The 12,855-nt window shown below is 49.8% G+C and overlaps 1 protein-coding gene across 5 annotated transcripts in view; it reads left to right on the plus strand.

Annotated features, from left to right (window-relative positions):
* Window positions 1-12,855, plus strand: part of PTPRF (protein tyrosine phosphatase receptor type F) — a 381,207-nt gene that overhangs the window by 343,964 nt on the left and 24,388 nt on the right. For 3 of the 5 annotated variants that reach the window (XM_030454976.1, XM_030454979.1, XM_030454977.1), the window contains 3 exons: window positions 995-1,149; window positions 4,314-4,429; window positions 10,236-10,333. In XM_030454976.1, coding sequence (XP_030310836.1) covers window positions 995-1,149; window positions 4,314-4,429; window positions 10,236-10,333 — 369 coding nt within the window. The remainder of the gene's footprint in view (window positions 1-994; window positions 1,150-4,313; window positions 4,430-10,235; window positions 10,334-12,855) is intronic. The other 2 variants (XM_030454978.1, XM_030454981.1) reach the window with 1 other exon arrangement.

Genomic DNA, 12,855 nt, shown 5'->3' on the forward strand with positions numbered 1-12,855 from the left:
TTCCCCCTTTCTTCTGTTCACATGCGCGCAGACATGAATTGTGTGTTTAAACTTCAGCCTTAAAGCAGGTAATTTATAGATCCACAGGCACCTCTTCAGCAACCAAAACTTTCTACAGCAGGAGCAGAGCATTTCTGTCTCCCTACTGCCAGGCAGCAGATACTGCTCAAAAGCTACAAGTACTGAACTGATACAGCTCTGGGCCTCTCTAAGAGGGGGGAAAGGATTTCTTTTTGCAGCATTTAACCCTTCTGACCTAGCGAGCTTGAGCTGTGGAAGGACAACACAGCTCCATAAGCTTCTAGCAACAGCAGCAGAACAAGCCGAGTGCAGTGTCACTTTTCTGTGTGAAGGATTTGGGTCTCTGCTAATGTTCTCTGGCTGGTGGGACTAGAAAACTCTCCCTTCAGTTTATAAATCTCTGCGGAAATCTCTGGAAAGGAACCTGTGAGCGTGAGCCCCTTCCAAGGTCTCTTTAGCAGGGCTGAAACATCATGTAGAAAATGTTCCTGTCATTTTATTCCTTTAAGAAAACCGCCTAGCCCAGCAGGGGGTTTCGTAATATTGCCCTGTCCTGGAGAGATGTGTTGATATCAGCACAGCAGGTATTACAAACCACTTAGGAATCATCAGCCAGGCCCACTGTGCAGTTGGTTTGGATTCAAAAGCTTGTGATTTGGCTGCCAGAGAATCCAGGGCTGGCAAGTGGCTCTTAGCTGGGCTGCTCCAGTTTGGCATCTCAGTGCCAGATCTGCTATCCAGAAAGCTGCTGGCACTGGGAGTGTTTCACACCAGGAAGAGACTGTTTCTACAGTGTGACCTCTGCTGATGCTGAGGGAGGGAGGATCCTGTGGTGTGCTGCTGGGTTTAAGAAGCATAACCATTACCAGCTAGCCAGAGGCAAGGGGAAATCTCCATGTTTCAGGGACATAGCTGTTGCTTTAGCATAATGAACACTTGCTTTTCTCTCCCTCTCCTTGCCGGTGCTGTTCAGAAGAGATATGCAGCCAGCCCCTACTCAGATGAGATTGTGATGGAAGTGGCTTCAGCAAAGCAGCAGGATGAACCGGAGATGCTGTGGGTGATGGGACCTGTCCTGGCTGTGATATTAATCATCATCATTGTCATTGCTATACTCCTCTTCAAAAGGTGAGATTCGGGACATAGCAGTTATGGCATGAGCACTACAGATGGTGGCACCTTTGAAGACCCTTCCTGTAGCCTTCAGATGTGGGGTTCTCTGATATACAGTCCTTGGGTCATCATGGGGAGCAGGAAGGTCTCTACCTAGCACAGCAGAAGGCTGCCTTACAAAGACAGAGCAAGGGCTGGGTATGCAGAAGGTAATTAATACCAGAATTAATACCCCAGAATAGAACTGCTGTGGATTCTGGAGATGTGTGCACAGTGGGACAGAAGATGGCAACTTGTCCCTAAAGTGTCTGACCAATCTCTGTTATCATAGCATGGATTTCCAGCTTTTGGGATACCTGTAGTACTGGTTTTCTGGGGAAATTTCCTGTTTGATCTCTGGCAGGTGCCCCCACTACTGTGATTTCTGACTGGGGCACATGGTCTTGGTGATGAGAACAGGGCATGGATATAACAGAATGAAACTAGAGTGGGAGCTCTCTTCTTGGGACCTTCTTGAGGTCCTGGCTACCACATCAGAACCATCCACACACTGTGCTCCCTGCTGAAGCAACCACCTGCTTTTGTGTAGCGGAGCCATCCTGCTAGAGCTGTAGCTGTAGTGTGAGATGATTGTTAGTCCTCCTGAGGAGCCACAGGTTGCATTTGCATGTGTTCGGGTAGCCTGTTCAATTACTGTAGGCCATTCTGTATCAGCTCAGCTCCCAGGTTCTGCTCCTCCTGGACTCTATTTACATATGTATCTGTAACTCCAGGAAAGGAGCTGGCTTTGTTGTCTGATTAAATGGAGCTCTGCATGTGCAGTCAGTGCCTTTCTGTGTCAGTGACCATCTCCTTTCTTCTGTTTCTGCTTTTCCCTGGATCTAGTAAACAAGAAAGGTAGGAATCCATTTTATCTTCTTGTTCTGTTAAAATTTCAAGTCTATAAAGCAATCCTGAGGCTAGTAAGGGACATCTTTATTTTTGGGAGTGTGGGTCATGCCAGCCCTGGGGTTTACAAAGACTTTGTTTCTTACAATTGCCTGGTACTCTCTCAAAGCTTCCTTGTTATAGACTGTATTGCATCTGCATTCTCAATGGAACAGCTCTCAGTTTGAGGTGACTGAGAAAACAAAGAAACACATATAACTGTTGATGTTGCCTTTTTTTTTATTTTTTGTTTTTAACTTAATTGCAAAACAACCTGGGAAGTCTTTATGTTGGAACTGTCTCCCTAAGAGCTGTGAGAGGCTGACAATTGCTAGGAGGCTGATACCTTTGAGAAAACTGGTCCTTAGGGAGAAAAAATGTCCCCAGAGTGGCATCTGGGCCCCAGAGACGCTGTGCCCAGCTAGGCTTAGTTTTGCTTAGCTTTGTGCCAGAGTCTGGTGTGGGTGGAGCACCAGGAAGCAGCACTCTGGCCCGCTGTGCTCAGACCCAGCATTCATGTACCTGCTGTGCCCTAGCCCATGCAGCAGCACCTTATCTCTCTCCAGAACCACCTGCATGTGCAGAGTGATGCTGTGTTATCCTACAGTTTTTTGCTGTCCAGCTTCTCTTTGGAGACATTTTATCCCGAAGGTACCTGTGCAGCAAATTCACAGTGTCAAATCTACAATGGGGATGAATTGAAGCTGATTAGCAGTGGATAGCTTGATATCTGGAGGTTTGTTTAGCAGTTGTCCCGACTAAGCTAATGAGAGAGACAATTGTTAATTACTGGCTGGGCCCATTCTTCAGAAAAGCTGGGCCACTTTGCTCAAAGGCTCAAGGACTGGCACACAGTATGACATGGAACATCCTGCTGTGCTCCTGATAGCAAAAACACTGCTTTATTTGTTTGCCCTGTATTTTCATTTTTTTCTATCAATGCTCTCAGTCCTTCTGCTCTTTTGTCTCGGTCCAGGATGCAAGGAGGCTTCTGAGTTGTTGCGATGACTCAAAGTAGTGTAAAACTCACAAGATGGTCCTCCCCATTGAACAGCTCCAGCGTTTGATGGAGCCATGCAAATGAATCTTGCTTACAGTCTCAATCACAAAGGAAGTGCAAGTTTCACTTGTGATTTATGCATTAAATTTTCCCTAATTGCTTCTCTCTAGTGCCAACACAGTATGCCCAGCTCCCCATGGAAATCATAGCACCCAGTGCCTGTGCTGAGTGTTTCTGATCACGTGGGGCTCAGGGTCACCACCACCCAGAGATGCACTTGTCTCTGTGCAGAAGCTGGCAGCCCTTCAGAAGCCTCAGAAAACTGAGGCTGAGTGTTGGGATTTGCAGGATGGTAATGCTAGCATTGCTGTGGACTAGCAGTGATACAGCTCCCCCTCTTCCAGAAAACATCAGGTCAGCAGAGGGGTTTGCCATCAGGCAATATTCATTTTGAGGCTGTAGCCAAAAGGCAATGTCTCTGCTTGCTGCTGTATGCTCAACATGTTGGCAAAACATCAAGGTCAGCAGAGACACAGAAGAGCCTTGCTCCTGCCCAACTCCCCTTTCTACTGCATGGTTATATCCATATTTGAGCAACAAGTGGGACTTAGAGAGTGACTACAAACCCTTCTTGCAGTATTAGATTATCCTTAATATTCACATGTCCACTTCTTGATTGGATGTGTCCCTGCTTTGCCTGTGAATTTCAGTAAGAGCCTGGGGTGGTGGCATTGCTCTAGGCATAAATATAGCATGAAGAGACAACAGTATATTTTATTGTTCCATTAATACATGCCTTGGGTGCCTTCAACCATTCAAGACATGTATTAATGGCCCTATAAAACACACCCTGAAGAGCCTTTACACTATTATATTACAGAATTCTATATTTAAATATTTCTAATACTTGGAAAAAAAAAATTATTCTATCCTTCCACTGCAGGAAGTAGTTCCTAGAGTGAGTAAGAGGAAACATCTTGCATCTATCTGCTTCCTCTCTAATAAATATTATGCAGAATATCAAAGTTCAAAGTGCCTCACTAATCAAACCTCTGCTTAAATACAATCCTTTCTGTTTCATAGATGGGAAATTGGAGTCATAGAAGAGGATGTGACTTTCCCAGAGCCCCAGGGAGCCTGGGTTGGAGCTGGGTAACTGGGACAGGGGGACACAGACTCCTTTCCAGCCAGGGTGGTTCATGATGGTCTCTGGCAGAGCTTACCTGTTTGTCTCTCTTCTCTCTGTCCATAGGAAAAGGGCACACTCCCCCTCTTCCAAGGATGAGCACTCCATCGGCCTGAAGGACTCACTCTTGGCTCACTCCTCTGACCCAGTTGAGATGAGACGGCTCAACTACCAGACTCCAGGTAAGGAGCAGTTAACCCCCTTGCATCCCACCTCCTCCAATTCCCCTTTGCCAGATCCCCATGCCAGAGAAGGAGTTGCCAACCTTAGCAGCCCTGCACATTCTCAATCACAAAAGCACAGAGAGGCTTAGACCAAAGATGTTTGCTCTCTGGTCCGCAAATCCTCCTCCCTGGCCCTGTCACTGCAGGCACACAAGGCTGGGGAACTTGGACGGGGACAGCCTAATGTGTGATGTGTGTCAGACATTATGTGAAGCTCGATGTGGTTGTCCTGAGCCAGGGGGAGCCTCCATGCAGAATTGAAAGAGGTCACAGGGCTGCTGCACCTACTTGGTCCAGGCTGAGATTCAGTGCTGAGCACCACTGGTGCAGTGCTGGCCCCAGGGGCTGCATCTGGGAGCATCAAGAGGTACAGAGACCCCTTGTAGTGCTGAGGCTGTCTCAGCAGCTTTTTCCCAGGATCTTTGGTGTGCTGACTGTCCTGCTCTGCTCAGCTAAGGGTGAATAGAAGAGCTACCTGCAACCTGCATTGCTCCACAGTCAGTGCTGTAGTCCAGTAAAGGGCACTGCTGATTATGGTGGCCTCAGCACAGAAGATGATCCTTTGGTAATGGCTGTTGCTGTCTGCATGCAGTGTTGGCTGCAGAACATCCTGCACTGGCCTGTGGTGCCTCAGGGTGTAGCTAGTTTGCCTGCCTGTGGAGGCAACTGTACTTCACACTGCAGAAAGGTCTCATGCTGCTGTTTTATGTCTGAACATCTCTGATGGCACTGAAAGCACAGTACCTGTCTTTGTAGCTGTCAGAGACAGACTTACCCTGACTTGTTCAGAGCCTCTCAGAGATTCCAGTTCCTAGATGAAGTAGGGAGCACCTGGGCTTTTGTGATGGAGGGAGCAGTTGAGCAATAAATGAGGCACATACAGCTCTCTTCTAACTTGCAGCTCCTCCTGGTCTGTAACCTACTTTCCTTTTCCTCCTGCTGCTCATTCATCAAAGAGCTTTCATCTAACGCAGAGGGTTTTGAGGGACCATTTTCTGATGTAAACTTGCAGTATCTGAAAGAGAGGGTAAGAGAAGCCTTTCCCATTTGCTGCTCTACAGCAATCTGGTGCAAACCTGGGGTGAGCTTCACCAGCATAGCTCCCTCTGTGCCAGAGCAGCTGTCAGAGATGCATAGTTAGTGCACCTCCCAGGCAGAACTGATGGCAGCTCTCACAGGTAGGATGCAGTGACAGCCTGACAGTTACCAGCAGACCTGGCCCATTAATTGGCCACGACACAGACCAGAGTGGTATTGCAGCATGGGAGGAAAATGCTGTGGGGAGCAAGGGAGGCACCTGTGCTGGAGGAAGAACATCTCAACAGGCAGATCACTGGCAGCAGTACTGGGAGAGGGGGTCACACACAGCTCCTTGAGGAGGAGCAAGATGTTGAACAGGGCTGCTCCAGCACCACTGGGCATGGGAACATGCATCTGTGACATCCCCACTGCCCAGGGACACAAGAGCCATCTTTGCTGTATGCTCTTGGTTTATATTGCATAGTGTGACAGATCAGGCTTGCATCTGCTCCCATCTCCAAGAAGAGATTAGGGTGCTTGCAATGAGGACATCCCTTGCTAGAGCTATAGGAGGGATCAAGAGCTGCCATCAGAGAGAAGAGGGATCTGGGAAATTGTCTTTTCCCACCTGTGCCTAAGGATTAAACAGAGATGCTGACTCATTCAGAAAGCTTGAAGAGCTCTCTAAAGAGGTAAAAAAAGCAAACCCAAAGTGTCCAGTTCACTAGAGACAGCAGCAGTGCCCTGGGATGCTGCTAATCAACACTCCCACCAAGAGACATCACTGTGTCCTTTTCCCTTCCTCCTCCCCTGCATCACTTGTGAGGCTCTGTAGGGTGGAAGCAGGTGTCATGCAGCTACAAGTGACTATTTCAGCTCCTGATGAGCTTGTCCTCATTAATGAGGAGGCATGAAAACCACTGAGCCCAGTGGGCCTGTGCTGTTGCCCCTGTCACCTGCCTGAGGTTGAGGTGGTGCTGAGTGGAAGCAGTGACAAGAGGTGCTGGCCACAAGCCCTGCACGCTTCAGTAGCTGATCTCCCTGCTTGAGTGTGCTGAACAGGGAAAACTTGTTTAATGCATAATTAATTAGGCTACTGTTATTAAATATTAAGCTTTCTCGTTTTTGTGGTTTTTACTTCAGACAAGGGTTATTTCCCCCACTGTTGGCCTCCCTGTACTAACATACCACTGAGCCAAGTCGCTGAGAGGATTCGGGACCGGGCAGTGTCCCAGTACGCCATGAAATGAGGCCAAGTTGTGCTGCTGATGAGCTGTGAGTGAGCTGAAGGCTCAGAGGCACTGAGCAGAGGTTGCTGGGGCTGAGTGCAGTTCTCCTGGCCACCGAGCAGCACGTATGTCCCCTGTACCTGCCATCCACCTGCCCTTGTTGAGTTCCCTTGGGCACTGGGCCGAGGATGATGGTGTGCAGTGAGAAGTGTAGCTCTTGGTGTCAGGTGAAGACCTGTGTTCTCACTCCCCTGCAGGTACCTCCAGCTCCATGTGTTTGTCAGCATCAGGGGATGGTGCTAGCCAAAGCCAAAAGCCTGGTGTGCAACAGCCTGCTACAGTGCAGCCCCCAGGGCCACACAGCCGGACCTGTGCAGGAGGGAGGCTCCCGGTGCTGTGGCAGATGGTGCTTTCATTTGCATCTTCATCTCTTTGTCTTTCCATTTCTGAACCTCTGTGATGATGACTAAAGGCTAATGGGATTTCTGTTCTTGCCCCATTTCTTTTCTTTGCAGGTGCCAGTGTCCCCAGTTGCCCGAATATCTCAAGTTAGTTTTAACTCCTGTATTTATCTTTTGACACCTTTTTCTTTTTCTTTCCCTTCCTCTCTCGTCTCTGTAATTTTTGTTTCAATGTCATAAAGGTCACCCTCACTCACAGCAGACTGTAGAACAACAGTGATTTCACTTTCTGACATGGCGTGTGGGGCCAAGCTCGGGTACTGTTTGCACGGCACTACAGCAGCAAACCACAGCACAGTGCAGAAGGGAAGGGCCCAGGTTATGGGCTGCCAGAATGCTCTTGTGACAGCTCTTCTCCTACTCCCAGGCATCCTGCCCCTTCACAGTGGCATGCCAGGCTGTGCCATGACACCAGGCCAGCAGATGGCCCTGCATGGGGATAGATAACTGCTGTGACCATTCTGGGGGGGCTGGATAGCTAAAAACCCCTAACGGACAAATTAAAGGGTGCTCTGCAGACCAGTGGTTGAACACACTCTCTTCCTACCTCAGGCAAGCTGGATTCCCAAGGCTGGGTTGCCTGCACCATAGAGTTAGGCAGAATGGGTGGCAAGGGATGCTGATCTCCTCTGAACCACCATGCAGTGGGTCTGCTTGGCAGTCTGGGCACCAGAGTCCTAGACACAGAGTAGAGGGACTTAATGCTACATGCAGCAGGCTGTAGTAGTACTACCAGGACTGTGGACATAATGGCCACTCTATCTCTTGTCCTGTGAGCTTCAGATTCACTCTTAAACAGCCTTAAAAGCATGTCCTCCCTGCTGCTTGATGTACAAGGCATCTGCTTGTGCATGCAGGAATGGAAGCAGTATGTGGGATAGACTCTTTCCCCAGGAACAGAGCCAAGGGCTTTGCAGCCTGCAGCCCTGCAGACATTGTAAGACCTCTGAGCCCTTCTAGGCTGGTGGAGAGCTCACTATCCTCTTGACAGAGTTGTTGGAAGAGCATGTGTAAGTCCTGGCAGTGTATAGTGTCTTGCCCTACAGTGTCAGTGTTGGTATGGCAGTTCTCCATAATGGGATACCAACCACTTCCTTCCTCCATTCTGCTCCTGCAGTTCCTTTGTTGCTGCAGCACTCCTTTGGCCAGCAAAACTGAAGTTTGGAGAGACTCCCTTGTATTTCCCAGCAGGCATGAGTGTCTGCAGCTCTGCTGTGGTTCATAGCTCTGCCATACTTGATACATAACCACCTTGGGATAAGCACATACTGTGGCTGTGTTCTAGCTTCTTCCAGCCCCATCCTTCTGCCTTGGTCCCACACTGTTTTTCTCATTGAGTTGCTCATCAGCAACAGCTCTGCACTGCAAAGGCTGCTTCTGAGCTACAGCCTCTGGAGCTCTGGCACCAGTGAGCAAATTGTGCAGAAATTAGTGTTGTCTTTGTTGGGCCTGCTTAATAACCTCTGGGATCCTGATAGGTGAAGTGGTAGAGGACCCTTTGCAGGAGGACCTCAGTACCAGGCAAAGGGGTCTTTCCTTCCCCGTCTGTCTGTGTGCTCTCAGCCATCCATGGATAGCTCTGCACTGTCAAGTGATAGAAAGACAAGAGTGTGCTGGACCAGTCTTGCCTATATGCAGCAATGTCAGATGCTTTTGGCAGAGGTGTGAGCAGCCCTGCTGTGCAGTGGCTGTGGAGTAACACTTCCATGTTATCACCTAGTGACTTTTCTCCACTGTGTAAAGTGCATGTACCCAGACTGGGGACTGCTCCATCACCTCAGCAGCCCATCACTGCCATCTGTGGCAGCATTCAGGCTCCTGAGTAGATTGAGAAGCTCCTGGCTGTACTCCAGCCTGTTTCCCTGGGTATGAATCAACAGCTTCAACCTATTAATAATCATTATTGCCCATGTGGCATTTCTGAGGAACACACAGACCAGCCGATGGAGTCATGAGCCTTGGGATTTGGATGAGGTGTTTCACAACCATATTCCTGCCAATTCACCATCTCAGCTTCAGAGACAGAGGTTGTGATAGTTGAGCCTTGAATACCAGGGCCCCTGTAGGACTCCTCAAAATCCCACATATGCACCCTGACAGTACCTGTCCCCTGTGTAGGGGCCGTAGGATCCCCTCCTTCAGGCTTCTCCCCTGAGCAGGGCTTGGGCAATGTTCAGAATGACCTATATTGTGCCTCCCTGCTTTAGACAGGGCAAGACTTCTGCCACAGCTTGGGCTGCATCCCAGCTGAGAGAAACAACCCAAAAGCTGCTGTAGGGCACATCAGTGCACATGGTGCCTTGCATGAACCAGCCCAGTGGAGCTGGATTTTTAGCCTTGAAGCTGGCTCTCCCTCTTGAGCACCACTGAAAAGCACTGAGTTACACAGCTGCGGGCAGAGCTGCTCCCCATCTCTCAGAAAGTAGTGCAGTCTCTAACGAGGAGAGCAGCTGTTCCTCCATGGAGCCCTTCCCATCTTTTCCCAGCTCCCCAAGGGCTGGGGCAGCATCTGCCTACTCAAAAAGGTGTGCACATACACCGCAGAGGTTTCCCCTGATGCAGGTCTGAGCGAGTTTCTTTTTGGCTAATGTAATTCTGGGGGTAAGCAAGAGGATCAGCCTCAGCCCTGGGCGGTGAGAGCACCAGAGAATCAGTGTGTTCAATTTCAGCCCATGCAGGAGCCCAGGGAGCTCATTGACAGCATCTCCTCGGCCCGTTCCTGCCAAGGGCTTGCCCAAGCCCCTGTCCCCTGCGTGGCCTGCTCTGTGTGCCCGGTGGCTGTACTATCCGAGCATGCTCACCCAGTCATGCACATTCTGCACATCACCATTCTTTTTTGTTTCACCAAACCGTGTGCTCTGGGAGTGTGTGCAGCATGCCATGCGATCTCGCCGACCTCCCATCCATCCTGCCCAGCGCTTTGACATAGTCACACGTGTCCACCCTGCGCCCACCTCTCGGGTTTCCTGTGCACATGCTGTTTTCAAATCTTCCTCAGCCATGCAAAGCTGTAACCATTTTCCTCTCCCTCCTTCCTCCTTGTCTCACTTGCAGGCATGCGTGACCACCCCCCCATCCCTGTGACGGACCTCGCCGACAACATTGACAGGCTGAAAGCCAACGATGGGCTGAAGTTCTCCCAGGAGTACGAGGTGAGCGTGAGAGCCTGGCAGGCGGTGGGGGCTGCAGGGTGCTGGCCAGGACCCCCAGCAGAGAGGGCTGGAAAGCTGAGCCGTGCCTCCCCCGCACCAGCATCGCCGACATGGGCCCCAATCCAGGCCTGGGAGCCTGCCAGTGCTCCCTGCCAGTGCTCCCTGCCAGCCCCAGAGCTGTGGGAACTCGCCTTGAGCAGATGGAGCACGGCTTATACAGGGAAAAGGCCTCACAGCTTAATGCACAGCAGCCCGCCATGCTCCCACCATAGTTTCCATCTTAGGAGTGAATGGGAGTTCATGTTTTACCCACCTGGGCTGTTGCTGTTTACTTTGTTGTTTTCCTCTGTGAGGGCTTCCCTCCGTGCAGATTGGCTGGGGTATTTTCAGTCCAAAGCATCCCATGCCCCTTCACTTCCATCTGCATTCAAAGCTTTTCTTTTTGCTCTGTCCTCCACTGCTGACAAACATGCGATTGGGTTTTTATTCCTCCCTTCCTGACCTGCTCTCCCCTTGCACACTGCTGGACTGTGCTTGTATTAGATTGTGCCATTCAGCATCCCTGCCACCAGAAACTCTGCTTATGTCCACTGCCCTGGAGCAGTTCCAGCTGCCCTTCCTCCATGAAGCTCTTTGCCTGTGCCCTGCAATCCTGAGCTGCAAACTCCCCATCACTGCTGAATCCCATTCCCACCCTTCTCTACACCTCTGGTGGAGCTCACCTGTCCACACCCATTACCGATGTTGTGTTTGCTCACACAGGCACTGGGCCTTTGGTGAATGTCCCCCACCCTATGCTACACTGCACCTCTCCCAGCCCAACCTATTCCATTCCCATCCTCCCCTGAGGACAACTTGCTGATTGGGTGCATGCATGGAGCAGAAAGGACTGACCTGCACAAGGGCTGACTTGCCTTTCTCATCACTCTCTGGGCTGGATGAGTAGGTTGAGAAGTTGTAAAGTTGAGGAAAGTTCCTCTGCATCCATGAGATCAGCAGTGGCAGGATATATGTGTTCCTGTGCTTACATGCAGGACCCTCTTCAGCCGTGGGGAACTTGTAAATAACCCCCATGCTAGTGTATATAAAGAGCGAATAATTTTGGGAAGTGTCCTTTGCACATGTTATCACTTATGTTTGAATTGTTATCTGTCTGTGCCTGTGGCCTCCCCTTCCTTCAGCATACCTACATTGGCTTATGAGATGAGATCAGAACGTTTGCCCACAAGGTAGGATTAGATATACCAGGAAATGGAAAGCAAATCTCTGTGCTGAGAAGGTAAGGGATGAATTCCAGCTAGTTCAAAGGGTGTGCTGCGTGTATTGGAAGAAGACACAGAGCTCCTTTTTGCTTCAGGATGCCAAGAGAAGGGCTTTGCCATCCCTCTGCATTCTGCTGTTTAGGCCAGAGAGAAGCTGAGCTTTCACCAGCCACAGCATTACGTGGTAACTTGGGACATGCTTAGAAAAGTAATGCACTTCCCTCGCCGTTACCCGTGTATTCACACATGTCCTGCCAATGGTGTCAAGGTATCCTATCTGTCTGCCTTGGGCTTTTTGTTCCAAGTCCAGACGATTAGCAAGGCATTCTACTGTGCTACAGGCAAACTGTGTCTCTTCTGCAGGGTTGGGATTCAGCAGTGCACTCCCACCCTCGCACTAGGCCTGTGCCAGTTGGAGCCTGCAGCCTAATACTGAGCTGTGGGAACTTCTTTTGGGAAAAAATTATCATTACGTAAATTCTCTTAGCTGTTTTTATGAGTCTCTCTCTTCTCATTTCTCTTTCTTTAGAATATCATGGCTGGTTGAGAGCACCAATCAGTTGTACTTTTCATATTGAAGCAGCTATTAAGTAGCTGATTGTTGCATGTAATTTTTTTCCCCTGGATTCTGCTTCATTTTAGTTCTTGTCAGCTAGAAATTACTGAACAGGACAGGCTCACATGGTGTTTGATACTAGGATAGTCCCCAAAGCAGAAGTGGTTACCTGGTGTTATTTCCCATTTGAGATTCTAGCAAGAAAAATTCTGGCCTGAGTTTGCAGAGAAGAGCAGCTGCCTGTGCAGAGTAATGTGGTGATGAGTCTGCTGTCATCCTGGCCCCTGTGTGCTCTGGTTTGGGATGGTGACAGTTCTTTTTGTGGCCTGTGATAGGAGGGTAGGATGGGCACAGCATGTGCTGCTGAGTAAGGGAAACTGCAAAGTGGATGTGGAAATAGCAGAGCTGGGAGGGGAGCAGGCTGTGCAGCCCAGGCAGAAGCTGGCAGGAGCTCTCCTGGCATGGGGAGAGGCTGGGGACCACAGCTCAACAAATTCTGTGCAGTTGCAGTCATTAAGTGAGACTATAGTCCCAGTACTCACCCTGGGACCGTGTGAGCCACAGACCTACACAGAGCTGAATGGTGACCCAGCACTTTGAAAGTCCCTGACCCCGTTTCCATATGGCATGTTAGTGCTGCCAGCTGGGCATAGCGTAGATGAGCAAGGAGAGCAAAGGACACAGGCATCACAGATGAACCCCCA

This window comes from Calypte anna, chromosome 8, assembly GCF_003957555.1.
Source record: "Calypte anna isolate BGI_N300 chromosome 8, bCalAnn1_v1.p, whole genome shotgun sequence".
Lineage (NCBI taxonomy): Eukaryota > Metazoa > Chordata > Aves > Apodiformes > Trochilidae > Calypte > Calypte anna.